The 27,092-nt window shown below is 38.5% G+C and overlaps 6 protein-coding genes across 8 annotated transcripts in view; 3 read left to right on the forward strand and 3 right to left on the reverse strand.

Annotated features, from left to right (window-relative positions):
- Positions 1–118, reverse strand: part of LOC104817927 (U2 small nuclear ribonucleoprotein B'') — a 3,669-nt gene extending 3,551 nt beyond the window's left edge. For both annotated transcript variants that reach the window (XR_772583.1, XM_010547314.1), the window contains exon 1: positions 8–118. Coding sequence is in view for 1 of the 2 variants with exons in the window: in XM_010547314.1 (XP_010545616.1) it covers positions 8–53 (46 nt within the window). In the remaining variant the exon portion in view is untranslated. The remainder of the gene's footprint in view (positions 1–7) is intronic.
- Positions 119–2,162: 2,044 nt separating this feature from the next.
- LOC104817928 (mitogen-activated protein kinase kinase 4) lies at positions 2,163–4,073 on the forward strand. The gene is made up of 2 exons (XM_010547316.2): positions 2,163–2,968; positions 3,155–4,073. Exons 1-2 carry the CDS (start codon positions 2,426–2,428, stop codon positions 3,674–3,676), a joined length of 1,065 nt encoding a protein of 354 aa, XP_010545618.1. The 5' UTR covers positions 2,163–2,425; the 3' UTR covers positions 3,677–4,073.
- A 1,737-nt stretch (positions 4,074–5,810) lies between these two features.
- Positions 5,811–10,058, reverse strand: LOC104817929 (4-coumarate--CoA ligase 4). The gene is made up of 6 exons (XM_010547317.2): positions 9,146–10,058; positions 8,850–9,027; positions 6,724–6,919; positions 6,431–6,644; positions 6,228–6,330; positions 5,811–6,130 (listed from the first exon to the last, which is right to left on the reverse strand). The coding sequence occupies exons 1-6, from the start codon at positions 9,991–9,993 to the stop codon at positions 6,011–6,013; spliced, it is 1,659 nt and encodes a 552-aa protein (XP_010545619.1). The 5' UTR covers positions 9,994–10,058; the 3' UTR covers positions 5,811–6,010.
- Positions 10,059–11,571: 1,513 nt separating this feature from the next.
- Positions 11,572–17,695, reverse strand: LOC104817930 (ABC transporter C family member 8). Its single transcript, XM_010547318.2, has 12 exons — positions 17,674–17,695; positions 15,372–17,320; positions 14,953–15,273; positions 14,782–14,868; positions 14,088–14,687; positions 13,831–13,995; positions 13,437–13,731; positions 13,101–13,315; positions 12,699–13,004; positions 12,436–12,520; positions 12,005–12,244; positions 11,572–11,875 (listed from the first exon to the last, which is right to left on the reverse strand). The coding sequence occupies exons 1-12, from the start codon at positions 17,687–17,689 to the stop codon at positions 11,748–11,750; spliced, it is 4,407 nt and encodes a 1,468-aa protein (XP_010545620.1). The 5' UTR covers positions 17,690–17,695; the 3' UTR covers positions 11,572–11,747.
- A 1,159-nt stretch (positions 17,696–18,854) lies between these two features.
- On the forward strand, positions 18,855–24,219 carry LOC104817931 (serine/threonine protein phosphatase 2A 55 kDa regulatory subunit B beta isoform-like). 2 transcript variants are annotated; one of them, XM_010547319.2, is made up of 14 exons: positions 18,855–19,238; positions 19,968–20,071; positions 20,162–20,257; positions 20,335–20,454; positions 20,921–21,121; positions 21,388–21,479; positions 21,680–21,798; positions 22,193–22,316; positions 22,634–22,757; positions 22,900–22,968; positions 23,048–23,139; positions 23,246–23,323; positions 23,409–23,476; positions 23,581–24,219. In XM_010547319.2, exons 1-14 carry the CDS (start codon positions 19,127–19,129, stop codon positions 23,718–23,720), a joined length of 1,539 nt encoding a protein of 512 aa, XP_010545621.1. In that variant the 5' UTR covers positions 18,855–19,126; the 3' UTR covers positions 23,721–24,219. The 2 variants fall into 2 exon arrangements, with proteins under 2 accessions (XP_010545621.1, XP_010545622.1); XM_010547320.2 differs by having other exon boundaries at positions 20,921–21,118.
- Positions 24,220–25,077: 858 nt separating this feature from the next.
- LOC104817932 (dof zinc finger protein DOF3.1-like) lies at positions 25,078–26,354 on the forward strand. The gene has a single exon (XM_010547321.1). The coding sequence runs from the start codon at positions 25,662–25,664 to the stop codon at positions 26,229–26,231; it is 570 nt and encodes a 189-aa protein (XP_010545623.1). The 5' UTR covers positions 25,078–25,661; the 3' UTR covers positions 26,232–26,354.
- The last annotated feature ends 738 nt before the right edge of the window (positions 26,355–27,092 follow it).

Below are 27,092 nucleotides of genomic sequence, written 5' to 3' on the forward strand. Positions count from 1 at the left end.
CCCCGCCCCCCCGGCCACTGCTGATGATACGGGTGGATTCCAGCGCCGGCCATGGAGGATACCCTAGAGATGGAAAGAGGGGCGCGAGACAGAGAAAAGGCTTCTCCTTTGTCCCAATGCTTCGTTCCCTGAATGAAATGAACGATGACAGATCCAACTTAAAGTCACGTGCTTCGCACGTGTGATGGATGTTAGAGAAACTGCTTACACGGTAATTTCTAGATAGTAATAAGTTAATAACTTGGCTTCCAAACGATTTACATTAAAAAAAACTTGGCTCCGCAAGTTGTTTTAAAATAACCTTGTAACAATTTTCTAAATTTTATATCAGACGGTTCTTAAACATTAGTGAATTTTTTATATATTTCACAACTATATGTATATATGTTTAAACAAAACTATATGTATATATATATTGATATAGTATCAATGCTTCATGCATGGATCATTCTTTTCTTTATACTATCATTTTGAGTGATGAGAGTTATTAGCATGAAATATTTTGATACAAAACTTGTATAATCATATCTTAATTTCGAAATAAATAATCTCGTTACTCAAAAGAATATAATTATAATCATCACGTGTTGATGGGTTATACGTAATTTTGTTTTTCGGAGAATCTAGATGGATTCCATGCCCGAATGGGCGTTGATTAAATAGCAAGATTACAAAAAAAAAACACCATTTCGATATACCATATATATATCGGGATACAACCTAAAATTTATATAATAAAAAATAAGAAATAAATAGGGGAATTGATAATCGTGTCTCACGTATAATATGGTCCACCGATTCCGATCACTCTATAATTTTTTTCTTTTATGTATATATGTATATGCTTTTGATACATCAGATATTTGATGAATCTTATCTAGTTTTAGTCGCTACTCGCTATTAAAGACACTTTGATTTTACTTTCTATAATGTGTGGCCCTAGAATGGAATGTTACATGGTCCGACGTCCTTTTGGATATATCTCCTTTCTTGACTTTGGAGGTGGCCAAAATATCCGAAAAAACCGAACCAATATGTTATTCGATTCGTATCCGAACCGAAAATTTAGATATCCGGAATTTACGGATTGGATACGAATATTTATTTGGAGATACTTATCTGATATGGATATCAAAATTAAATTATCCGACATATCCGATCCGATCTGTATTTTATAATAATATTATTAAATCTAAAAATAATTTGGTACGAAGATTTTAAATGTTTAATATTTGCATATTTTTTAGGGTGATTCAAAAAATATTTTATATATATTGAGTTTTATGATGTTTAAACTTTTAAATACGAAAGATTTATAATGTTTTGAAGTTTGAATTTTGAATATATTTATATGTGATAGACTATGATTGCATTTGTATTTGTGTTGCTTTAGAATGTTTAAATTCTGAATAAAGTTTATATTAAATAGATTATACATTTTATTTACATTTGAGTTTGCTATTTAAATTTAATTTAAATTTTTATAATGTTTTAGATCGGATACGGAAATCCGTAAATATCTGTGATTTTTACGGATATCCGAAATTGTGGATATTCGAAAAATACCAATCGGATACGGATAATAAATCGAATATTTTTCTGCATCGAATACGGATACGGATATCTCAAAAATCTCGAATATCCGATCTGTGTCCATATCTACTTGCCTTCTTCTAATTTTGAAAAAATAACTAAAATTTTAATTTGATATAATTAATACTTTAAAGTTTTAATATAAAAACGAAATTTATAAAATCGTTGATAATTTTATTCTGACGATAATATATAAATTTAATATTAATTTTGATATAAAAACGAATAAAAACTATAAACTATTCTCGATTTTTTATTATATATCTATATAAAATTAAAAAAAATTAGTATTTATTGGATATACAGTTGAATTATTTAGATGAGATTTTCTTTTTTTTTTTAATATTTACAATTGCTTTTTCCTTTTTCCATTATTTTCTCTTTTTAAATTCCGATCAAAAGCTATTCCCACGCGAAACACAACCGACGTGTAGTAACGCACCAAACCCAGGGTTGTTTCACGATGCGCGTTTGTATCACGCGCCTTATACGAGCGTTGAGTCTCACTATCTAACCATTTTTTATTATTATTTTGTCGCTCTGTTATAACTTCGCTTTTCTTGTCTTGTTTTTTCTCCTCCTCCTCTTCGAAGAACCTTCATCCTCTTCGGTGTCCGTTTTCTCTTTGAATCGATCGCCTCGAAGAACTAATCAAACCTCACCAAACCCTAGAAGAAGACGACGACGAAGACGAAGACGAAGAAGACGACCATGGACCTGATCATGGAGGAGGTATAACAAACCCTTGACAGAGCCCTCGAGGATTTGATATTCAGATCGTGGAACAGTGAGAATCGAGGAGCTTGAATTCGATCCGTCGCGCTCCTGAGCCATGAGACCGATGCAATCACCTCCTGAACTATCCGCGCCTTCTCGGAGCCGTCCCCGTAAGCGACCGGACCTGACCTTACCGCTCCCTCAGCGCGATGTATCCCTCGCTGTGCCTCTCCCTCTCCCGCCGACGTCCGGCGGCCATGCGTCATCGACGCCGGACACCTGCAACAACAGCTCCGCCGCCAGGAGCTTGTCGGAGCTGGAGCGTGTGAACCGGATCGGCAGCGGCGCGGGCGGGACGGTTTACAAGGTGATCCACAGGCCGACGTCGAAACTGTACGCACTGAAGGTGATCTATGGGAACCACGATGACATGGTCCGTCGTCAGATCTGTAGGGAGATCGAGATCCTTCGCGGTGTGGACCACCCAAACGTGGTGAAATGCCATCAAATGTTCGACCACAACGGCGAGATCCAGGTTCTGCTTGAGTTCATGGACAAAGGGTCTCTAGAAGGAGTCCATGTGTGGCAGGAGCAGCAGCTCGCGGACCTTTCCCGGCAGGTTCTCTTAGTGAATTTTTTATATATTTCACAACTATATGTATATATGTTTAAACAAAACTATATGTATATATATATTGATATAGTATCAATGCTTCATGCATGGATCATTCTTTTCTTTATACTATCATTTTGAGTGATGAGAGTTATTAGCATGAAATATTTTGATACAAAACTTGTATAATCATATCTTAATTTCGAAATAAATAATCTCGTTACTCAAAAGAATATAATTATAATCATCACGTATCTCCTCATAAACTCCGCCAAAAACGTGAAGATCGCTGACTTCGGAGTGAGCCGGATCCTTTCCCAGACCATGGATCCGTGCAATTCATCGGTGGGAACCATCGCGTACATGAGCCCCGAGCGGATTAACACCGACCTGAATCATGGGCAGTACGACGGCTACGCGGGGGATATATGGAGCTTGGGCGTGAGCATCCTTGAGTTCTACTTGGGGAGATTTCCCTTCGCTGTGAGCCGACAAGGTGACTGGGCAAGCCTCATGTGCGCCATTTGCATGTCTCAGCCGCCGGAGGCTCCTCCGTCGGCGTCGGTGGAGTTCCGATACTTCATCTCGTGTTGCCTGCAGAGAGAACCGGCGAAGAGGTGGAGTACGCAGCAGCTCTTGCAGCATCCCTTCATACTGAGAGCAAGCAGAGCCCAAAACCAGCCTCTTCCGAATCTTCATCAGCTCTTGCCACCCCCTCGTCCTCTGTCTTCTTCCTCATCCCCGGCATCGTAGTGTTTCGTCCCTTACCTTTTCTTACCTCAAAATCGTTACTTTCCTTGTTCTTGTCTATCTTTCTTATTCCTGACAATTTTTGCGCGCATTTTCCATACCCAACCAAAAAAAAAAGTATTGAAGATGGGGGAAGAATTGTGATGAAGGGTCTGATCCATAGGGAGTAAAAACATGGTGGAAGAGGAGATAGTAGGGGGGGATCTCATGTTTTAGGGTTTATTGATACTTCTTAAGAGCTACTGAGCTACATCAGTTTATCAAACCTCAATTTGCCCTTTGGTAATGTTTTGTTAGAAAGGGAAAGGACAACAAAGAATCCTTCTTACTTATTGATGGAAATGTCTTTGCCTGGATCTGATACAGCTTGATTGTTTATACCAGGAAATGCTGGATGATCTTCCATTTGTTGAAATTTCATAAAACTTTTGCCATTTATGTTTTGTTGTTTGGTGAATAATCATTCCTGGGCTATTGCTGTGGGGAAGATTCGTTCTCATCTTACCATATATGGTTTATGCCTAGGGTTTAGATTTTTTGGCAATTTTCTGATTACTTCGTCGAAAAGTAAATCTTCTTTATGACCCTACTATCGACTAAATTTCCTGGTTCTCTAGCAATTAGAAAGCAATGCTTTAGTCATGATGCGTTCATCTGTTGGTAAATCTGAGCACTTGTGAATGGTTTTTATCTTCTTCTGTTTGAACCTAGTTTCGTATTTTTTCTCTCCTATATTGTAATAGCTATGTTATTTTTAGGATGATCTGATGTTTGCATATAATTAATTTATAAATATCCTTTTCCCTAGTCATATAATCTTAGATGGAAGGCTCTAAACCTTGTCGCACCATGTATGTTTGATGCCTAGGGTTTAGCCTAATGTTCTGGTTACTTTGGTGAAAACTAGTGCTTATACATGACCCAGTGATTGACAAAAGTTTTGTGAGTACCTAACAATTGGTAGAAAGTAATGCGGTACCCTGTTTGCATTCATCTGCTCGTAAACCCGGCGACTGGATGTTTCCATCCATTGTTTGCACTTAGTTTCATTTAATCTATCTTGTCTTGGGAATGTGTTCTGTATATGTAAGAATAGCCTTGATGTTAGAAAATGATTAGTCCATAGATGTTCTTCAACCGCGTTGTATAGCATCGGTCCGTTGAGGTGCCTAGAGGTCATATACACAGGTGTCCTATTCAGGTGCGAAACTCTAGGACCTCGTCTTACCATATATGATTAATTTAGGGTTTAGATGTGTCTTTAGTGTTCTAATTACTTTGATGAAAAGTTGAAAACTAATGTTGTTTTATGAACCTGCAATTGACAAAATCTTTTGTGATTCTCTAGCAATTGGTAGAAAGCAATGTGTTCATGACTTGCAAAGGGCCGTTTTCTTCGTGCCATTTATGGTTATAATGCCTAGGACATTGCTAGCCTTCTTCGAAAATCGAAGCTTGTTCATGACTTTACTTGCTACCTTTAATTCTTTTTCTGTCTTTTTCTTACAAGGGTTCTGCTTTCTGCTGTTGTGGACTTTACTTGGATGTTTAAATATGACGGTTAATTAGTTAGATTAGATGTTCTTGCATCATGCATTGCCGTCTAGTTCGATCTAGTTGTGGTGCTTAGGAATCATCATAGTCAAGCGCCCTGTTCTGGCCTTAGGCTCGGAACCTCAAGCCGAAAGTTTACCATATGAATTGTCTTGTTCGGTTTTTTTGTCTACATTAGTTATGGATAGAAAGATGCAACCTTCTTGATAGTTTCGTGCAATAGGTTAAGAAAAGGTTATTACCAGTTATGGTGGGCTTATTACCGCGACATCTTCAATTCGTTTTACAGTACTTTTGTGGTAATAATATCGTTGGTTGGGTTGGATCTTTTGTTAATACAGATGTATAATGGAAAGAGCAGGCGCTTGAACTTGTTTCCCGACTTTTTACCATGCTCGTCTCTCATTTGTGGCAATCCTTCTCTCCAGGTTAGTTTCTGAAATCTATGCCGTTTGATTCGTCGGGTATTAGGTTACACGAGGATTTTCCGGCCATGATTTCGTTTCCGATTTTCGGTTTCCCTGTAATGGGTGCGTTTCTGCTGTAGAAAATGTATCTTATAGTTCTGGAAAGAACTAAAAGAAACATGAAAGAGCCGAGGAGTTCCTGTTTTTAAGATGTGGATTGATGTCTGAAACAAGCAAGAATAGGAACACACCCGATCCGTTGGTTTCTTAGGTTTAGAGGCTGAGTTTAGTAAATGGAAAGTTCGACATCATTAGAAAATGGATAATAGGAATTCTGAAACCTCGTACAGCGGAGACGGCGACTTTCGGCTCCACCTTATTTCGGGTGCTCGGCTTCCAGCTTTGTCCTGAGTTCTTTCCTCAAGATTTTACCCGACGGCGCTTTCGGGATTGCATCTAGAAAAAACACTGCCTTTATTCTCTTGTAATGCACCACCTACACTCACCATACCCGTATTCCAATCATCGGGTTTTCGGAATTCATCAATTTGAACAATATATCTATGGTTGGCGTTTCATGTTTCGGTTAATACCTGCTTGTTGATGAAGTCCTTCACACCGTCTTCGTTTAGCTTAGACCCTTGTGACCTAACCACGAAAGCCACCGGGACCTCATCCGCCACTTCGTCTCTCATCCTGGACGGTTCGAGATGGTTACAATGTAAATCCGAGACACCGAGTGTGTTTCGGAGATTATCGAGGAAAAAAGGAGAGATTAGGTAACGGTATTTCTCACCCGATAACTGCGGCATCCTCTATCTCGGGAAGGGAGATTAACAAGTTCTCGAGCTCGGCCGGAGCCACCTGGTAACCTTTGTACTTGATCAACTCTTTCATCCGATCAACGATGAAGAGCTCGTCGTCTTCATCCATGTACCCAACGTCTCCCGTGTGTAGCCACCCGTCTTCGTCTATTGTTCTCGCGGTGGCCTCGGGATCATTCAGATACCCTAATTACACCGAATGACCCACGACGTCGTTTATAACATCCCAAAAAAAAAAGAGAAGGGTGATTCCGAAGGGTATTACCTTTCATGAGTTGATCGCCTCGGATGCAGATTTCGCCGGGGTGATTTCGGGGCAAGGAGGCTCGGGTCGTCGGGTCGACGATTTTCATCTGAGCGTTTCGAACGACGGTGCCACAAGCTCCCGATTTGGCTTCGAACGGTTCTCTTGCAAACGCCAATGACTTCGCCAACGTCCCTGCCTCCGTCATTCCGTATCCCTGTAATTTTTTTTTATCACAGCCCGTGGTAAAAAAAAACATAACCAAACAAAAAAAAAAGACATTGGAGGATTTGTCGCCATGTATTTTTTTTATAACGGTGGGAACCTGCCATACGGTCCTTTGGGCCAGACTCCGGCCGCCCCAACCCTAAGGCTGGATAGTCGGTATGCCGATAGTAAACCTCCGACCCTGCGCAATAGCAGGTAAACCAGCCGAAACTGACCGACTCAAGGGGAAGTTCAGCATGGGTGGGTTTCGAACTCACAACCTTATGGGTAATGTGAGTTGTCACTAACCAACCGATCTGGTTTCCCCTGTCCCCACGTATTTTATTACATATAAACGTGTTTGTATTCGTCTATGTAAAAAAACGTGTAAATATGTGTGTGTGTGTGTGTGTAATTGTTCTCTGGATATTGATCTGTGTGTGGTGGTCCAATGCCCTTCCGTTATCATTAAATTTGCAATACGTTACAGTCTTTATAACATTCGGTGTCATCCCTCGGCCTTACATTTATGTGGGAGACAATAATGCATGAATATATATATATATATATATATATAGCTATTTAGATATGTATTGAGAAAACTACAAACTATACGGGGAGTAATAAAATAAAAAGAGAATAAAAGCACCATAGTGAGTGATTTGGTGGGCAATGGCTTTGGTCCAAAACATGACAATACGAGAGTAACTTTCCAAGCAGTGATGTCAATCCACTGAACAAATTTAATAATCGGACCAACTTTCTCCCCCCCCTTTTGTTTTTTGGTCTGCGTGGTTGGTTCCCACTTGATAGTGATCAAGTGCGCATTTGCGTTACATACAAAATGGATATAATTGATCCAAATGATTGTACCATTGCTATGCTGTCTATGTATATATATGCCAATGATCTTGTATTATAAGATTTGAAAGGTATATATATATATATATATATATATATATATTGATAGATTTAAACGAAATTATAAAAAAAAAAGGGTACATGGACATATAAGCATACGAATAGCAATCAATGAGGTTTTTTTTTGGTGGTGAAGTGTATGTTATTTGTTTATTTATTTTTGTCATATGTTTTAGTTACAAAGTGGATCCCAGTAGTTGGCTGGTTATGTTATTTATTTATTTTTGTTATATGTTCACATTCTGTATCGAACGCAAAGTGTGGTGAAATTATGAGTGATAATGAAAATAAAAAAAAATGTTTAGACCTTGGTACTTAGTAGTTGGCTGGTTATGTGTCAAACCTTACACCAACTTCTAAATAATTAGATTATTTAAATAATTACATCATTGTTATAAAAGGCTGGTTGACAAACCCTTGATATAGTATTTTTTATAGTAATATTATATTTTAAAGTTTATTGTTTTGTCGTTAATATGATAATATTTTAAAAAAGTATACACATTCATATAAAAAGAAATAAAGTTTATAGATTTTCTCAAATAATGTAATCAGCATAAATTTCATTTAATTTTCTATAGAATACTATATTATTAAAGTTTGATTTCTTTTAAATTTCTTATTGCCGAGGATCCGACACATGGACACCTACTGCATTGATCCACTGCTTCTCTCACCAACTCCACTTTGGTCTCATTCGAACATGACGATTCTTATATATATATATAAACATGTGTGGGACAAAATTTCATGTATTAAATTTAAATTACACATAGTCTTTTCAATTTTAAAAAACTTTTAAAGTTTAATACGCCTAATTGTCAAACGTTAATTGAAAATACTATATTTTTCTTGCTGTTATTATGTTTGTGATTACTTAAACCATTTGTCGGATATTTTATGTATCTTTGAAATGTTGGTAAGAGAGGGTTGGCCCACCACTACCACCAGCACGTTTTTTTATATGATTGTAGAGAAGAAAAAAAACGCAACAAACGCAGACGCAAACGCAAACGCACCTGACCGAAAACGGCGTTTGGGAACCTGAGGCGGACGGCCTCTTCGAGCTCCTTCTTCACGGCAGCGGCGCCGCACATCACCATCCTCACCGTTCTCAAGTCGTACTTCTCCGCCTCCGGCGACTTCACCACCGCCAACACCACCGGCGGCGCCACCGGAGCCACCGTCACCTTGTACCTACAGAGTTCCGTCACATCACACGTTCATTTCCTTCGTCCCATTCTCTCTCCTGTAATGGCTAATTCTCCTAATTAAGTTCTGAAAATCTCGGAACAGAATCTGAGGATAGACTCACCTCTGAATCAGCTCGAGAACGAGAGAAAGCTCGAAACGAGGAACGATCAATAAGGCGGCTCCGGCTCTGATTCCCGACAGAAGAAGCGCGTCGAGGGCGAAGATGTGAAACATGGGCAAGAAACAGAGGATCACATCTCCTTCCTTGTAATCCAAGTTAGGGTTTTCTCCATCCACTTTCTGAGCTATACTCGTAACCATCCCTTTGTGCGTTATCATCACTCCCTTCGGCAATCCCGTCGTCCCCGACGAGTACGGCATCGCCACCGTGTCCTCCGGCCGGATCTCGGGACGGTCCAGCTTCGTCTCATCGGATTCCGTCAGTTTCTTGTACCTTACGTAACCCTCGTCCGGACCGTCCTCGTCCGTGATGACGACCAAAACGCCGTCGTTTTGGAGACCGGCGACTTTTCCAGCGAAGCAACGCTGCGTCACGACCATTTTAGCGGCAGAGGCACGGCTTTGTTTCGCGATCTCCGCCGCCGTGAAGAGAGGGTTCGCCGTGGTGGCTATGGCGCCGAGATACGCGGCGGCGAGGAAGGAGACGGCGAACTCCAGAGAGTTGGGGAGGAGGAGCATGATGACGTCACCTTTTCCGACGCCGAGGCTCTGTAGCCCGGCGGCGACGCGGCGGGAGGCGACGTGGACATCGGAGTAGGTGAGTGTACGGCCGGTGGTGCCGTCGATGAGGCAGGTTTGCCCGCCGGAAACGTCGCCGGAGAATTTTTCGAAGACGTAGTCGAAGAGAGGGAGGTGATTGGGGATGTAAATATCTGGAAGCTTCGATCTGAAAATGAAATCTCTAGATGCTTCATCTGTTTTTGCGACAACCGTTTCTTGGAGCACCATTGTCGTGAATGCCCTACTGATTATTTTTTTTTTTTTTTTATATATATTTTTTTTCTTAAAGCTTTTTGTGTCTTCTTATCCATTTAATGTCTCAAATTTATAGGACGAATGGATTTATTTATTTATCTCTCGAGAAATTGAACCAGGAGTCCAATATTCATAATGGACCAATAGTCCGTATTTTTTTTTATTTTTTTTTATTTGTGTGTATATATGTGTGGTTGGTGAGAATATGACATTTATATTTTATATTATCATAATGGGCTTTATATGTTATAAAAAAAAAACTCCTGAAAGGGCAATAATCTTTTTCTATTTATTTCGACTTCTTTGCTTGTAAGGAAATTGTTGTTACATTTTTAGGAGGATTTACATTTAATCTAACCTTTTTTGGTTAAAATCTAAAGTAATATATGTTGTTGTTTATGGAGGATTTGTTATTCATGCCGAATCAAAAAGAGAGAAGTATGGGAAAAAAAAATCATATACTTCCTATAAATTATTTACATGAATAATTTTAGTAGATTATTTTAATTTTGATAGACTTTTTCAGTGAAAATAAACAAGTGTTCTCAATAAGATCCGTTCATAAGAAGAGTGAAATTTATAAGACGAGTGAAATTACAGAATGAATTAAAAAAAAAACAATCCATTTATTCTAAATAAAAAATAAGGATTTAATTATGTTTTATGTGTGAGGGAACTTGAGTCATATTATTATGACTTGTTCATGTGATGTATTTAAATAAATTGGAGCTATATATAGGTTTTTGTTTTTATTATTAATATCGTGGACTGAATAATTTAAATCATACGCGGTTATAGTAGGGGCTTATACTTAGGATCCTAATTGATTTTTTGTGATCACCCACGATTTTTTTAAAGATTAAGTTTTTAGTCTATTTTTTTGGAATGATATTAGGGGTTCTGAATATTTTAAAAACTAAATAAAAAATTAAGATCTAGATCGTTTTTTTAACATTTTTAGAAAATATAAAATAATTAAAAACTGCCCTAACGATGATTATTTTATATTTTGACTATATTTAATTATTTTTTTTCGAATGATATTAGGGGTTCTGAATCTTTTAAAAACTAAATTCAAATTAAGATCCAGATCGTTTTTCAATATTTTTAGAAAATATAAAATAATTAAAAACTGTCCTAACGATGGTTATTTTATATTTTGACTATATTTAATTATTTTTTATTTGAATTCATCGAAATCGGTTCAAAATACTTTTGTTTACATTAAAAATATTTTAAATAATATTCATTTTTGAAATTATTTTTATATTTAGCTCTATTCAAATGAGATTTACATAAAATTACATACTACTTACTAAGATTTGCCTTGTTCAAGATTTTAATAATAAATGTTCATTATTTTGGGATAAGAATTTGTTAACAAAATTATATATTAACGTATGTGTTTATATGTATATATATGCATATGTATGTACATATATATATATATATGAATATGTTTATATACGTATATATTTATAAATATATACATATATATATCAGATATGGATTAGAATTTAATTTTTTGTATTTTATTGACTAGACTCGATATGACGTATTTGCATATGTAATATTAATTCGATGTCGACACGTGTGCAAATATGCCTCAAACTTTTGCCCCGGCTTTGTACCGTACACTTTTATTTTCTCCATGAATAAAAGTTTTAAATTACTCAGAATCACCAGTGCCTTGCGTACCACGCAAACTCGAGACTCTGTTTTTTCCTTCACTGATGGATTCGAAGATTTTGTGAAGAACTTCCCCTGCAAGAGGCCCAGTACTCAGCCACGAGCTTGGAGAAGGAAGAATTACTCTCAATCAGCCTCGACGGCTCGTCATACTCTACCAGATTACCTGCCACAAAAAAAAAAAAAAAAAGAAATCATGAAATCATAGTTCATGGCATTATCATAACATGTCCATGGAATCGAAGATGGTTTCACAGAAGAAAGAACTATCTATATATATATATATATATATTACCAAAGGACAGAACCATGACCATGTCGCTGTCTATGACAGTTGGTACTCTATGGGCAACTGTTATTACAGTACAGTTGGCAAACTCCTCTCTGATAATTCTCTGTAATGTTGCATCAGTAGCGGAATCAATGGAAGCTGTAGCTTCATCCAGTACCAATATTCTGTTTCTCTTCAGCAGTACTCTTCCAAGACAGAAGAGCTGCCTCTGCCCCACGCTCCAGTTTTCGCCCTCGTCGCTCACTTCTCGGCGAATCAAAGTATGTTAGCTTTTGAATCCAAGTAAGTTCCGGGTTTTGAACGGAACACGCAAGTGTTTTTTTTTTTTTTTTTTTTTTTTTTTTTGGGGAAGCACATTATTTTACTCGACGTTTTGTTTAAGAACAATATTATATCACAGTGGAACACAGAGAACATACGGATATAAACCAAGCCCCTGTTGTCCAGACGTGAAACCAAAAAGCCCAAGCCCAGGAAATAAATGCTAACTGTGGCCTTGAGCTGACACTTTTCGAGAGCCTGCAGAGAGGAAATTGTACATCAGACAGGGATTTCTCATTGCAAAAAAGTAAACTGGTCATGTTCCTTCTCTAACATCTGCAGCTCTGTAATGGAGGAAACTCATTGCAACAAAGTAAACTGGTCATGTTCCTTTTCTAACATCTGCAGCTCTGTAATGGAGGAAACCTTGTTTTACCTGCCATATCTCATCGTCGGAGTAAAGACCTAACGGGTCAAGGTTGGTCCTTATGCATCCCCGGAAAAGGGTTGGTTCTTGAGGAATGATGCTGAGTTTCATTCTCAGGTCCTTAAGGCCAATGCTACAGATATCAATTCCATCAATCAGTATATGCCCGCTTGCTGGTTCCACAAGGCGAAACAGAGCACTGATTAAGGTGCTTTTTCCACTTCCTGTTCTTCCTACAATCCCGACCCTTGTCCCTTCCTTAAATGTACAAGAGATTCCTTTGAGAACCAATGGAGCATTGGGGCGATACCTTATCTGAAAACAAAAGGCCCCCGAATCACGATTCATGTCCAAATGGAATAATGATCGGGAGATGACCCTTCCACCACTAATGTTTCAGTGGGTTCGTACCTTAAGCTCCTGCAACTGTATTGTACCATTGGAAGGCCATGAGGAAGGAGGCCTTCTATCCTCCACAATTGCCGGAGGCTCAGCCGGAATGTGCATATACTGTTTTATCCTTTCCACCGAAATGATGGAATTCGACAAGGTGCAATACCATTGAGTCAGGAAAACCTGAGTTTGTGTCAGTGATAAGGCATAGGAGAGTGAAAGCCCGACTAGTCCTGCATCACCATACACGAGTTCAAACTATATTTTCGACAAGAAAACGAAACAGTGATTTCATATCTGAAACAAAGAACAGAAAGAAAACCATATAATGGGTTGATAATGCATGAAATGCACCTGGAGCTACGTAGCCCTTTGGTATAAGGATGAGCAGAAGAGCACAAGTGAATAAAGTCACGTTTTGAAGAGCCTCTATCCTTAGAATCACCCATTCCATGGCGGTATTTGACAGGAAAAAGAGCACAGCATCTGCATCTACGAGCTTTAGGTATATTTTGAAGAACCTTTCTACCGTTCTAAATGCTCGTATTGTCACCACTCCAAGTGAGGTCTCTGAAGCATAATTCATCACTGGAGCTTTTGTTGTTCCATTGATCCTAATTAGCTCCCTAGCGGTGGCTAAGTAGTAATCCTTTTCCAGCAAAAAAACAAGAAACAACTGTTACCAGTGACTTTGGTTTTGCCGGAAACCAGCTATGATGAAAATAAATCAAGATCATGTCTTAAATACCTGAACATATTTTGTTGCAACCATTGCAAGAAGAGCTACAATGATAACTTGCCATGTAACAGATGCCATTATCAGGATAGTTGCTATAAGCTCAATAATTGGTGCCACCACAAAAATAAACGAAAACGGGATGTCGAAATCCACAGCACTCAAATCAGATGAAGCCTGCAATATCGTATCAAATCATTCAAGACGTCCAAATCATACCGTAATTGAGATTTACTGTCTCAGGATGAAGGAAGGGAAAATGATCTTACTCGGGTCAGGATTCGCCCAACTGGAGTAGAATCAAAGAAGAGCATCGGGGCTTTAAAGACTGCACTGGTGAAACCAGAGAAGAAGGCTTTGGATGCTTTTAGCCCGAGGTGAGCCGTGGTGAAAGACCTCAAGTACACAAAAACAGCACTAAGAGTTGAAATGATGCTGTAAATTCCAATAAGCATCGTATTACCGATCTTCGGGATCTCTATGGCAAAGGCCAACCAATATGTTGCTGCAGCCTGTAAGGCAACGAAACCGACCTGACCTAATATGCTTGACCATAGAAGAAACCATCCCCGGGAGACACGGATATAGTCCAAGAAGGGCTTCCATCCAACATGGCCGGTCTCTTTCTCTTCTTCTCGCGTAAGTTGAACTTCCGGAATGTTCTTTGCCACGATCTCTTCTTCACCATTTTCAACAACCTCGATAGTTCCTAACTTTGTGTGTGAATCTTTATCTCCTTTCTTGTTACTCACTTGAGGTAACACAGTTACTGCATCTTTGTGAGCAGACACAAGCTGTTGGAAAGCAGTCCCCACCTTCAAGAGCTCCCCATATGTACCAGACTGAGTGACTCTCCCGTCTTCCATAACCTGATTAACATCAATCAATCAATCAATCAATACTTTTTAAAAGTGTGGCATATATAAAGACGTGTATTTTCATTTATCCATGCTTTGTATATACCAGAATTTGATCGACTTCCGAGAGGAATTCCACTTGGTGAGTGACTAGAATGACTGTTTTCTCTCTCAATGTCTCCACAACACATTCCTGCAGTCATCATTCTTCATGTTAAGTGGCCATGTATATAATTTGATATAAGCATCGGACGAGAGAGCTTTAAATGTGAATTACATGGAAGAGTATTCCAGCTGTTTGTGCATCCACAGCGCTAAAAGGGTCATCGAGGAGATAAACATCGGCATCGTTGTAGACAGCTCGAGCCAGCTGAATCCTTTGCTTCTGTCCTCCGCTCAAGTTAAGCCCTCTTTGTCCGATTTCCGTGAGATCGCCATGCTCGAAATTGCTTATGTCCTTATCTAAAGCACACGCTCCAATAACGGCATTGTATCTTTCACTTTCCATGGGATTTCCAAAGAGAATGTTGTCCCTTATGGTGCCACTCTGGATCCAAGAACTCTGAGAAACATATGCAATGGATCCAGATACTTTTACCTGTTTCAAATAATGCAACAGAAAGAGAAAAGCAAAGAGAAATCAATATTCAGAATTCCAATGAATGTTGGGATAAATCAGGGAAGGTGGCTGCTTACAGTTCCAGATACTTTGGGCATTTCCCCGAGTATTGCGTGCAATAGTGACGATTTTCCCGCTCCGACCGGTCCGCAAACCGCAACCTTTTGCCCATTCTTTACTTCCAAATCTATATTTCGAAGAGTTGGAATATTAATCTCTGGATCCCAACCGAAGTTACCTGCTTGTATGTAAACAGCTTTTCCAGATTTCACCGGCTCATTTCTTTCGATTTCGCCATTCTTCTTTAGCTCATCATCGAGCAGAAAGTTGTTTATCCTATTGAAAGAAACATTGACTTGGATGATAGCAGAAATCGCCTCGGGTATAATTCTGACGGGCAGTGCCATTACTCTCAGCGTAGCTAAAACAGTGAAAATGGTGCTCGCGTTCAATGGGGCGCTCTTCAGCAAAGCACAACCCACAAATACAACCGAAGAAACTACGGTAGGGGACATCCAATACAGAAAAGAACCGAAGGCTTTCGTAAGCTGAGTCTTAGTCAGCCACTTGAATTCATCGGCACGACAAGATTCAATCAGTTTCTTGAACTCCTCTTCCCATGACTGCAACTTAATGATCTTCATACTGTTCAAAATCTCAGAGGTGGCTCTTAGGCGATTATCCTGGGAAACCATGAACTGTTTCTGGCTGTTCTGAAGCATCTTTGCAAATGGTAGATTCAGGAAACCACAGAGAATAAGAAGGAACAAACCCGGGAAAGCTCCCGTTCCAACGACTCCGAAAAGAACAGCTGTTGAAAGCAAAAGCTGCAGCATTAGGCTCCATCCCGAATGGAACCACCATGGAAACTCTCCCATACGATATGCATCCACAGCAATGTAATTCACGATCTCTCCTGTCGAATGCCTTTTCCTCCCCGAGCTCGATAACATTAGTTGCTTTCTATACACGGCGACCATCAGGGCCGATCTTATCCTCATCCCTGACCTCCTGGAGGCAAAATACCAATGCCTCATCGACAATGATTCGGTTAGCTTCAGAATGATTAAGCAAGCCAAGTTCAAGACGCCACTTCTAAGATCTCTCTGGTCACTGTTTGCATACTCCACAAAGGCATAAAGCATGAGAGGAAGAGATACAACGGAGACAGTTCGGAGAAACGCACAAACAGCAATGACTATGTTTTCCTTGAAGTAAACTTTTAAAACTGCTCTAAAAACCAAGTTTCCTCTGTTATTTGAGCTCGGATCCGCAATAAGAGAATCCCATGCTTGAGAAAATTGTTCATAAGCTAATTCAGCCTCATCCTCAGGAACCAGAGTTGGGATATCTTCGGGGGCTAATGGTTTTCTGTAGCCCAAAGAAAGCAAGGGGTTGATCCAAGAAAACGTTAACCTGCTGAAGAACCCGGCAGTGGATAGATTCAGCGAGTTATGTCGAGGCTTTCCGGGTAATAGAGGGTCGGAAAGATCTGTTTCACTTTTATTTTGAGAAGCCGACCCTGTAAAACTTTTGTAGCTGCAAAAGAGAAGCAGAAGGCTCATCGGCCAGGCTACCATGTCGAAAATCCAGATACCTTCTCTTCTCACTAAAACCTCGATCTTCACGGCTGAATCCAACAAAGCAAACGATACCCACCAAACAGATATCAGAATCTTGAACCACTTCGGGCCATTAGCGAAGAACGAAACAGCCAATGAGACCCAAATGGCTCCTCTGACAAAGCAAAAAGCCCAAGACAAGTCACTTATGTCTCTGGTGTCTGCAATCAGCTTGGTTACTCCAGCAACTAAATACCCGAAACTTGTAACCACACAACACATAGCAGTGACCACAAAGATCCAGTTCTTCTTGTTGTTTACGGGAATAGAATGTTTTAGAACAGAATAAACTATCAAGAGGAAGTAGAAGAAGCAGATGAATAACAGGTTTATGATGTCTATGGCGGTTCTTTGGAAGCAATAAGAAGCCAAATCCAGTTCATTGCCACACCAAGGAACGCTCCCTGCATAAAACCGTCAAATGATACCTTAGCACCGGAATCAGGAAACTGAAAAGTAAGACAGAACATGAGTTGTGATAAAATATGTGGTGACCACAAGAACATGAATCAAAAGCGTCGACTCTTGATCATATAAGGACTTCTATTGAAGCAACAAGCTCAGCTTGGCATTTCATCGAGCACTAATCACGTAGAAGACAACAAAACCAGAACTGTAAAAACATAAGCTAACAATTAACTTGGTAATCAGAAAAACAAACAATGAACTGAACATGACAACGACAAACAAGAAGGAGAAGAAACGAATCAAAAACTCGAAAATATGGGGAAAACCAGCGAATGGTTCATCAAAGTACCAAGCGAAAACGCCATTGGAGAAGAAAACGGAGCCCAATCGGATCACCACCTTCACGCAAGCTGGGGAAAAAACGTCGTCAGGTGTTCATCGCTCACAGATTGGTTGGACAAACACGACACTCATGCCGATAACTAGTGGGTGTCGATATAAAGATGTATTACATCGACAACTCTATGAATCCTTTGTCTTCATTCCTTTGGATTTGCGTAATCTTTTTCGGGTTCCATTTCTTTTTTCGTCGTGTTTTGTGGAGAAGGAAAAAGAGGACATTCCACATCGATGGCGGCTCTCTGTCTTAATCTGCCTCGCCATCTTCAGAATGTGTAAGGAATTACGTATGCCTACCTACCTGTCAGCCACTGTGTTATATACGCACACATGAACATATATACACATGTGTATGTATATGTATACATATGTATGTATCGACGTTTGTATGGAAGGAGGATTCGGTTCGGACAGTGCCACTTGGCACGTGCGGCGCATTGTGAGGATTACTATAATAATGAAAAATAATTTTTATTTTTGGATTTTGATATAATATTACATGTCTCATCTTGTTTTTTTTTTTCCCTTTTGAAAAGATTTCTTATTTGTGAAATCTCACCTCTTCGAAGCGAAATCTTCTTTTGAAAAGTATTAAAGCAAAATTTGATCTTACCTCTTTGTTTTTTTCTTCTTCCATTTATTCTTCTAATTAATTTATAGATTGATATTTTGGGTACCCACTTAAATTCAGTTTGGTTATTTTTTAGTTTTGAATTATCCTGTTTCAAAAAAAAAAAATATTATACCAATTAACTTCTGTAAATCAAATTCTTAACAAAAAAAATAACCAATAATCCATACCAATATTCAAATCGAATTCGATATAGTAATTTACTCAATTTATATTAGAAATTATATAAATTCGATTTTTATATCAGATTATGTTTATTTCCATTTTGTTGATATTCAATTTTTATGGATAAAATGATATATTTCTAAACTTTTTATTTTTATATTTTTGATTTTAATTATATATCAAATCAGATATTTTTTGGTTTTAAATCTTTTCCTCGACCGTAATAGAAAATCCGGATATATATATAAAAAAAAAGTGTTACGCCCACACACATATTTATGAAATTCCATTTTTGCCCTATCAGAAAGTGGAAGTCAGATAGTTGGTCCTTTTTTTTTTTTTTTTTAAAATGTTGGAGTGTGGTGTGTGTGTGTGTAGATTTTTGTTCGTCGAAATCTGGGAATCTTCTCAACACTGATTGATCGAACGCTTCAAATTGGGAGAAACCAATCTGCGAGCTCGAATGGACAACTCGAGATCGGAAGCTATGGCTTTGCGTGATTCCTGACCTGATCCGTTGTGTTTCCTGATTCGAGAGGTAATCATAGGCTGTTGATTCCTTTAACCATTAGATTATCGGGGAGAGAGAGAGCGAGAGAGAGGGGCAATGAACGGTGGTGATGAGGTCGTCGCAGCTACGACAGACGTGCCTCCGCCGCTGGAATGGAGATTCTCTCAGGTATTCGGCGAACGCAGCGCCGGAGAAGAAGTTCAAGAAGGTCTGTATCGATCCACCTGTGTGCATGTATAAATGTGTATAGATGCATCTGTGCTTGAGTAGCATCTGTGCTTGAGTAGCATCTGTTTTGTAGTCTTGCCATTGGATCTAATCTGTACAATTTGAGATTAGGGTTTGGTTTTGATGTTTAGATCTATTGCGCTCCTCGGATTGTCGAGAAATTACGTTTTTCATTTGTGGGTTATTGAAAAGTTTTGGTTTTTGGTTGAGCTTTCTGTATGCTAACTTATTGGAAGACTCTGAATGTCAGCTCGATTGCATCTGCAAGTTTCGTTGGCTAAATTGGTGACTTTTAACTCTACTGTCTGCACGTGGTAGCTCTGAGATATAGTTAGGTTTGGTTCTTGTCAGGAAAAAACAGGAAGGTGGAAATTGGTCTCATTGATGAAGGGGACGCTTGATTATCGGGTTTTGGAATTTGATGACCATGCATTTTTTTTTTGGTTTGAAGGTTTTAATCTTTAGTAGAATTTTCTATTTAGGCTTCAAATTGTTTTCTTTCTTCCTGAGCTTGAATTGAGCTTTGTTTTTCTGTCCTTCCAGAAAGAATTCATGGTTACTTTTTTGTTAGCTGTTTGATCCCGCTCAAATATCCATATTGCAATATGCTGGTGAAATTGAATGTGCGATGCATAATGGTTTGGTGGATTCAGGTTACATACCATTTCCGTTTAAAATCTTAAACTGTTTGGTCGGTGGCTCTCTGCAGTTGATATAATTTCTGCAATTGAATTTGATAAACGTGGTGACCATCTTGCTACTGGGGACCGTGGGGGGCGGGTTGTTATCTTCGAGAGAGCAGATGCAAAGAGTGTATGCCCTCTTTGCCTTTGCAAGCTTTGCCTAAACATAATTTGACATTTAGTTTTCTGTTATGAGTTTGTTACACGCTATGGTTTATAGGTCGGTGGATCAAGAAGAGATCTTGAGAGAACAGACATTCCACCTCGGCACCCAGAGTTTCGATATAAAACAGAATTCCAAAGCCATGAACCTGAGGTATTTGTTTGACTTTTCGACTACAATTTTGTGTTGTACCTTGTTTTGGCTTCATATGTTCTGTCCTTCTCTTCCAGTTTGATTACCTGAAGAGTTTGGAGATAGAGGAGAAAATTAACAAAATCAGATGGTGTCAAACAGCCAATGGTGCTGTTTTTCTCCTTTCAACAAACGACAAAACCATCAAGTTTTGGAAGGTGAGGAAGTTCCTACACATGATCTGTTGGCCTCTGGATCACTTAATGTCTTGATAGGAGCTGAGGTCCATACCATCATGTTTGTTTGTGTGCAATTATGGTGTATAATTAGAAATCTGTGGTACTTCGACAAAAAATATTTGTTATGTTGAAGTTGGATGACAGGTCCTGGATGATGGAAAACGTTTTTTTGGACTGATTCTTAGGGAAGATCTGCATCTGGTCCGGTATTCAGCAGTCTGATGGTCATATATTCCATACATCTTATAGTTCGATTTCTCTAGGTCCTTTTTTGGCTGTGAATGTCCTACTTCTTCATTTTCACACAGGGCTATAAAAGTTTTGTAACATTTTCCACCTTACGGTTTATCTTTCGTTCTTGTTCATGGATTTTTGACCAAACACAAGTTAAGATGAATATTTAAAGGTGTTTCTTTTCCCTTTTTTCATGTGAGAGTTTAAACAGGTTCAAGAGAAAAAGGTCAAGAAAATTTGTGATATGAATACAGATGCTTCCAGAGCAGTAGGAAATGGAAAGGTTGCTAGTTCAAGCAGCCTGAACCCATGCCCCATGAATGGGGGATTGCCGGACAAAGCACACAATTGTTTAAGTAATGACTTCTCATTCCCGGCAGGGGGCATCCCATCGCTGCGGTTACCAGTGGTAGTTGTACTCTTTGCGATTTTGTTTTCAGTTTATCGTTTGTGGTGTGGCTAGATATTTTAGTCGTGCTTATTGCAGTATGAACTTGAATAACAATGTAAATAATCAAGCTTGACCCACAGCAAAGAACCAAGCAACTTGTTTAAGCTTCTGCTGGGTGCTATTCTCTAGCTCGTTTGCAGGGTCGATTTTTTGTGAAAATTTAGCAAAATTAGTTGGCGATTTGCCCTCATGCTTAGACTAATCGTTTTTTTCCCTGCAACCTACAGGTAACTAGTCACGAAACTAGTCTTTTAGCCAGATGTCGAAGAGTGTATGCTCATGCTCATGATTATCATATCAATTCAATTTCTAACAACAGGTAGGTTCTCTGTCCATATGGTACTTGACTTCTTTTGACTCTATTTATCTCGGAGTTTTTATTGCTCATCCTGTTAACTTCTGATAGAAACTTGCATCTTCATGCGGTGGGACCCATGATCCCATTGCTGAAAGATTTTCTAGAGATCTTTATTTGCTTGGGTCATGTTCTTCTAAAGATATTTCCTCTTAAATTTGAAGTGATGGTGAGACGTTTATCTCTGCTGATGATCTGCGAATAAATCTTTGGAACCTGGAGATAAGCAATCAAAGTTTCAACATTGTTGATGTCAAGCCTACAAATATGGAAGACCTAACTGGTAAGCCGTGGAGGCTTGTCACATTGTTTTTGTTTTGAAGTATGCTTGAAAATATTATTCAAGCTATTAACTAAACAATTTTTGTGACCATTATACCCTGAGTTCGACATCTTCCTTACATGATATGGTGAACCCTCTTTAATTTTCTTTTATTTTTTAAAGGACACAGCTCAAAAATAATCAACTACTGGATACTGTACAGTATATATCCTGGTTGATAAGTTGGGTTTCAGTAGATATATCTAGTTCGATTATATGTTACCTTACAGATTGAGTTGACTGCATTTTACTCTTTTGCTCGATTCCTACAAGTTTGGTTTTCTTTAAAGTGGGAACGTTTCACACAAGAGGAAGTTAGTCTGAGCCTCGATATGCATCATGTTTGTGCTTGCAGAGGTTATCACATCAGCGGAATTTCATCCTACACATTGTAATACATTAGCATATAGCAGTTCGAAAGGCTCAGTTCGCCTGATTGATCTGCGGCAGTCTGCTTTATGTGACTCGCATTCGAAATTGTAAGTCTTTTGGACTGGTAGTTCTTTTAGGTTTCTTGTGAATGCGGCATTCCTTTCTGAAAATTTTATTTCTTTAGTCAATATGATTGTTAACAGCTTTCACACCGTCACAAAAAAGAAAACTTTCCTTTATTTCAACTAAAGTAGTTTTTTTTAGAATTGAGTGTATACTTTCTAATATAACAACTAGAATTCCAAGATCGAGAGGGTATGCATGCTATGGTACTGATGTTATGATGTACCAGTACCACTACCTAGTAGGCTAAATTTGCAAAGAAGCAAATGAAGTAATAAAATCTTTTGTTCTGTTACTGCAGGTTTGATGAACCAGAGACGGCGGGTTCAAGATCGTTTTTCACGGAGATCATTGCTTCAATTTCAGACATCAAATTTGCAAAAGGAGGAAGATACATACTTAGCCGTGACTACATGACACTTAAGGTTCACACTTCTGAAATCATTCATGCTCTCTGTCTCGTAAAAATCTCTGTTTTTTATATGGCCTGCCCTTGAAGTAGCCAATGGCTGGTGTGAAAGTGCCTTACAATGAAAACTTGACTAACAAGTCATATTTTACTGTCAGTTATGGGACATAAACATGGATTCAGGTCCAGTAAGAACGTTCCAGGTTCATGAGCATTTGAGGCCAAAGGTCAGTTTTTTCTGTACTTCGTGTTGCATTTGATGATTTCAGGCATTGCTGATGGTACCTAGTTTTTAAATGTTCACAGCTCTGTGATTTATATGAAAATGACTTCATCTTCGATAAGTTCGAGTGTTGCCTAAGCAGTGATGGATTACGGGTAGCTACAGGTTCTTACAGGTATATCTTCAATGTGAACCGTTCCTTCTGTTCTTTGTTTTTTTCAATGTAATATGATTCCTCGAATTGCTGTGATAATGTTTTCCTGTTTTTGATCCGAATCCAGTAATTTATTCCGGGTATTTGGCATTTCCCCCGGGAGTACCGAGGCTACAACCTTGGAGGCCAGCAAAAACCCTATGAGGTTGCCATTAAAAGCATCTCCTTTTCCTTGTCCTTGGTGTTTTCGTAAACATTTGATACCATATAAATTCATGCCGTAATTGTAGGAAACAAGTTCCGACTCCATCGAGGCCTTCAAGATCATTGAGCAGTATAACACGAGTCGTTAGGAGAGGTTGGGCGTCTCTCTTTCTTCCATGCCCTATTTCCGCCACGAGATTATGAGTGAATATATCATAGATTCATAACATGAATATACCATATCGCGTATGGAAACAGGATCAGAGAGTCCAGGAGCTGATGCCAACGGGAATTCTTCTCTCGACTTCACGACGAAGTTGCTTCATCTCGCTTGGCACCCGACAGAGAACTCGATCGCATGTGCCGCCGCCAACAGTTTGTACATGTACTGTGCTTAAAGATATAAGAAAGAAGAAAGCAGACGTTTCTTTTTTCCGGGTTCTTGGAAGCTTTTTCCGGGTTCTTGGAAGCTTTTTCCAGGTTCCCGAACGGTGAAAGCATGGAAAACCGGCTCAGACTTGGGACCGGGTTTTCATTTCTTCCAAGGAGGGGTATGTCCGATCCGATTTCGATTTTGATTTTCTCGGCTCAAGTGATTCAGACCTGATGAAGCATTATTCCATCATATCACATCCATATCTCTCAGTGTAGAAGATTGCGCTCTTGTGCTCTGAAGGTAGTAGTGAGTATGAACGATGTCATAGGAATCCGATGAGGAGGCGAAGTGATTTGGTAGCTCTCAAGTTTCAGTCTTTGTCGGCCTTTTTTATGCTCTTTGGGTTTCTTTTGAAAATTACATGCCGGAAAGATTTGGTGTATTTTGCAAATGATCATTGTTTTATTGATTCTTTGTTGTTTTAGTAGTTGCTTTAAAATAAATGCCACTTTGATTCACAATGGCTCTTGTTTTTTTTTTTATAAAAAAAAATTAAATTTTGATTTACGCTCCATAATTTTATAAGAAAGCTTTTATATTTTGAAACTGTTTACTTTAAATGCATTTATATATGTAAAAAAGTTAATCTTTTTTTATATAGATTCAAGTCATAGATCTGAAAAACGGACAAATGATTCTAATATTATGTTTGAAAATTTTGGAAATGTAAATCTGTCCCTTCATATATCTACTAGTTCCATCCCCATGCAATCTCAACCGTCCATCCATCTGTCTTCACTCTGACACAACAGTCATAGCCGTAGGATTCACGACAAGAGCTCAGACGTGTTGACGACAAAATCACAAACACGGAACAAATGGTCAGCCATTGCGGCAGCTTAACGCGTGAGACAAATATACGGTTCTGATGCGATCACACTATGACTGAAAATCAATAGACGGTCCAGATTCGATCTTTGAGGTCCCTCAACGATATCCCCTTTACATTGCTTCACACGCACGAGTGATCATGAGAGTCCATCATCCAATTCGAAGCTTTTATTAATCTCTGTTTAATTATGCTTTTACATTTTTAACCCTGATTAATAAACATTTTTGTTATGGTTATTACTTATTACGTGTACAATTTCTGCATGGCTAGTTTGACTTGTGTGGCGGTTGAAATAATTTTTGGCTTTTTCATTCACTTGTATATGTGTGTGTATATATATATATATATATTTTGGTAAAGTGTGTATATATATTTTCGATCATTTGGAAAATATAATTAAACTAGAATCACCATAAATTTTTAGATTATAAAAAAAATATGTCAAAAACAAAAAGTGCAGTATAAAGGCTGGTATCACTTGTCCCGTCGTTTAAAACAACACTCTCCTCAATCCTAATTCTAGAGAGAGAAAGGGTTCGACTTGTCATTTACAGGATAAGAATCTAGAGAGAGAAAATATCTTCGTTTCATTCTCTTTATACTTTTTTTTTCTGAGAAAAAAAAATTCGAAAACCCAATGGGAAGTTGCAATCTGTTGCCACCGCCGCCTGAAGATTCGATCTTTTCTTTATCGTACGGACAAAAGGGCATTTTATTTTCTGCATAAATCCTTCCAAAATCTTCAGAAAATATTCCTTTGGGGGAAAAAAGTTTCTGCCTTTATTTCCAGTTTATTAAATTATCAAAGAACACAAACTGTGTTTTGAGAAAGAAAAACCTGATATTGTTGTCTGTTCTTCAGAAAGTATTTCTATTTTAGGAAAGAAGTTATCTTTTTTCTTTATCTCCAGTTTCCTGAATCACCGAAGAAAAACGCAGACCGTTCAAATTCTCGCCGTTCTTCAGTTTTCTGAATCATCAGAGACTAAAAATCCTCAGACTTTTTGCTTGATCCAGATTTTTCCGGGAAAACCCAACGAGAAAAAAAAAACCCAAATTTTTTCCGGGAAAATGCAGGATCAGACATCAGCATCGTATTACCAAGCGATGATGGTGGGACAGCCACAGTTCCCAGAGCAAGAACAACTAAAGTGCCCGCGATGCGACTCAACGAACACAAAATTCTGCTACTACAACAACTACAATCTCTCGCAACCTCGTCACTTCTGCAAGAGCTGTCGAAGATACTGGACCAAAGGAGGAGCCCTTCGCAACATCCCCGTCGGTGGCGGCTCTCGCAAGAACACCAAACGGTCCAAGAAGAATCAAGTTGTCAGAGACCCGGATCGGAATTCCGGGTCTGGGTCATCTAGGGTTTTGTGTCAGGATCAAGATCCGACCCGGGTGATATTCGGGTCGCCGGCTGGAAATCATCAGGGCGTGAAGGGTGTGGATTTGGGCGGGAGTTTCAGTTCTGTACTGTCGTCGAATCTGCAGCTCGGAGGGATAGTTCTTGACGGGTTTGGGGAAAACGGGTCGGGTTGGGATCCGGATTTGGGTTCGCGGCGGAGCGACTCGGCCACCTCCGGAGGCGCTTGGACTGATTTAGCGAGGAATAGTGGAGACGAGCTGAAAGGGTAGTTTTGTAATTTTATGTCCGAGATTTTGTGCGAGGAGATTGTCGGTCACTTTGGTAATACTCGAATTATAATTTATCGGGTAAAACTTGTAAAAATTTCTAACAAATTTCTAAACTATTTTCTAAATAAGTTTATTTTAAAATTTATAAAATATATTATTATAATTTTTAAATTTGTTATTTAGTGATAGAAAATTTGTTGACGATGTTGATTAATACATAAATTTGGAAAATATAATAATATATTTTATAAGTTTTTGAGAATTATAATAATATATTTTGTAAGGTTGACAATAAATTTGTTAGACGAAAAATTTAAGAATTTATTTTGTACCATTTTATAAATTCAAAAATTTTACGAGTTTTTCTCTAATTTATTTTGTTTGCAATTAGCTTTATTTATTTTTAATAAACTTGTAATAGTAATGGCTCCATGATATATGATTGAAATGCTTACAACGGTAGTGGTCCATGTGGTTATATAAATAAATGAAATGGACCTCTTTTGGAATGACGAAGATGAGTTGCATGTAATCAATGTTTAACTAAATTTGGTTAAAACCTTACCATATCATTGGTGACGATGGGCCATCCATGCATGCGTTAATCACCCTATTAATTTGATGATTTTTTGGACCGCCCTTCAATTGTTTAAATTGCAACTTTAGAGATTTGGAGTTTTGTAAATTAGTAACGGTACGTTACGTATGACCCCATTCACGTCAGCACATATGTTTCTCCTTTCTTGAACATGATTTCTTGATGTTAAAATCAATGTGATAAAATAGTTCTATTCACTGTGATATATATATATATATATATGTATATTTATCATTATTCTTATGATTAACATTTTGATGGCT

The sequence above is a fragment of the Tarenaya hassleriana genome, unplaced genomic scaffold, assembly GCF_000463585.1.
Source record: "Tarenaya hassleriana unplaced genomic scaffold, ASM46358v1 Cleome28, whole genome shotgun sequence".
Classification (NCBI taxonomy): domain Eukaryota; kingdom Viridiplantae; phylum Streptophyta; class Magnoliopsida; order Brassicales; family Cleomaceae; genus Tarenaya; species Tarenaya hassleriana.

Bases quoted from the DNA above. Each gene is read 5' to 3' on its own strand.
- LOC104817928 (XM_010547316.2), top strand. From the start codon at position 2,426: ATGAGACCGATGCAATCACCTCCTGAACTATCCGCGCCTTCTCGGAGC. The intron at 2,969-3,154 runs GTATATATGTTT...GTTACTCAAAAG, and splicing joins TATATATTTCACAACTATAT to AATATAATTATAATCATCAC.
- LOC104817929 (XM_010547317.2), bottom strand. From the start codon at position 9,993: ATGGTGCTCCAAGAAACGGTTGTCGCAAAAACAGATGAAGCATCTAGA. The intron at 6,645-6,723 runs GTAATACCCTTC...CGGTGTAATTAG, and splicing joins AGGCGATCAACTCATGAAAG to GGTATCTGAATGATCCCGAG. The intron at 6,331-6,430 runs GTGAGAAATACC...CGAACCGTCCAG, and splicing joins GAGGATGCCGCAGTTATCGG to GATGAGAGACGAAGTGGCGG.
- LOC104817930 (XM_010547318.2), bottom strand. The intron at 13,996-14,087 runs GTAAGATCATTT...ACGATATTGCAG, and splicing joins TTGGGCGAATCCTGACCCGA to GCTTCATCTGATTTGAGTGC. The intron at 12,245-12,435 runs GCTTGGTTTATA...TTCGCCGAGAAG, and splicing joins TTCACGTCTGGACAACAGGG to TGAGCGACGAGGGCGAAAAC.
- LOC104817931 (XM_010547319.2), top strand. From the start codon at position 19,127: ATGAACGGTGGTGATGAGGTCGTCGCAGCTACGACAGACGTGCCTCCG. The intron at 21,480-21,679 runs GTAGGTTCTCTG...TTAAATTTGAAG, and splicing joins AATTCAATTTCTAACAACAG to TGATGGTGAGACGTTTATCT. The intron at 22,758-22,899 runs GTTCACACTTCT...TTTTACTGTCAG, and splicing joins GTGACTACATGACACTTAAG to TTATGGGACATAAACATGGA.
- LOC104817932 (XM_010547321.1), top strand. From the start codon at position 25,662: ATGCAGGATCAGACATCAGCATCGTATTACCAAGCGATGATGGTGGGA.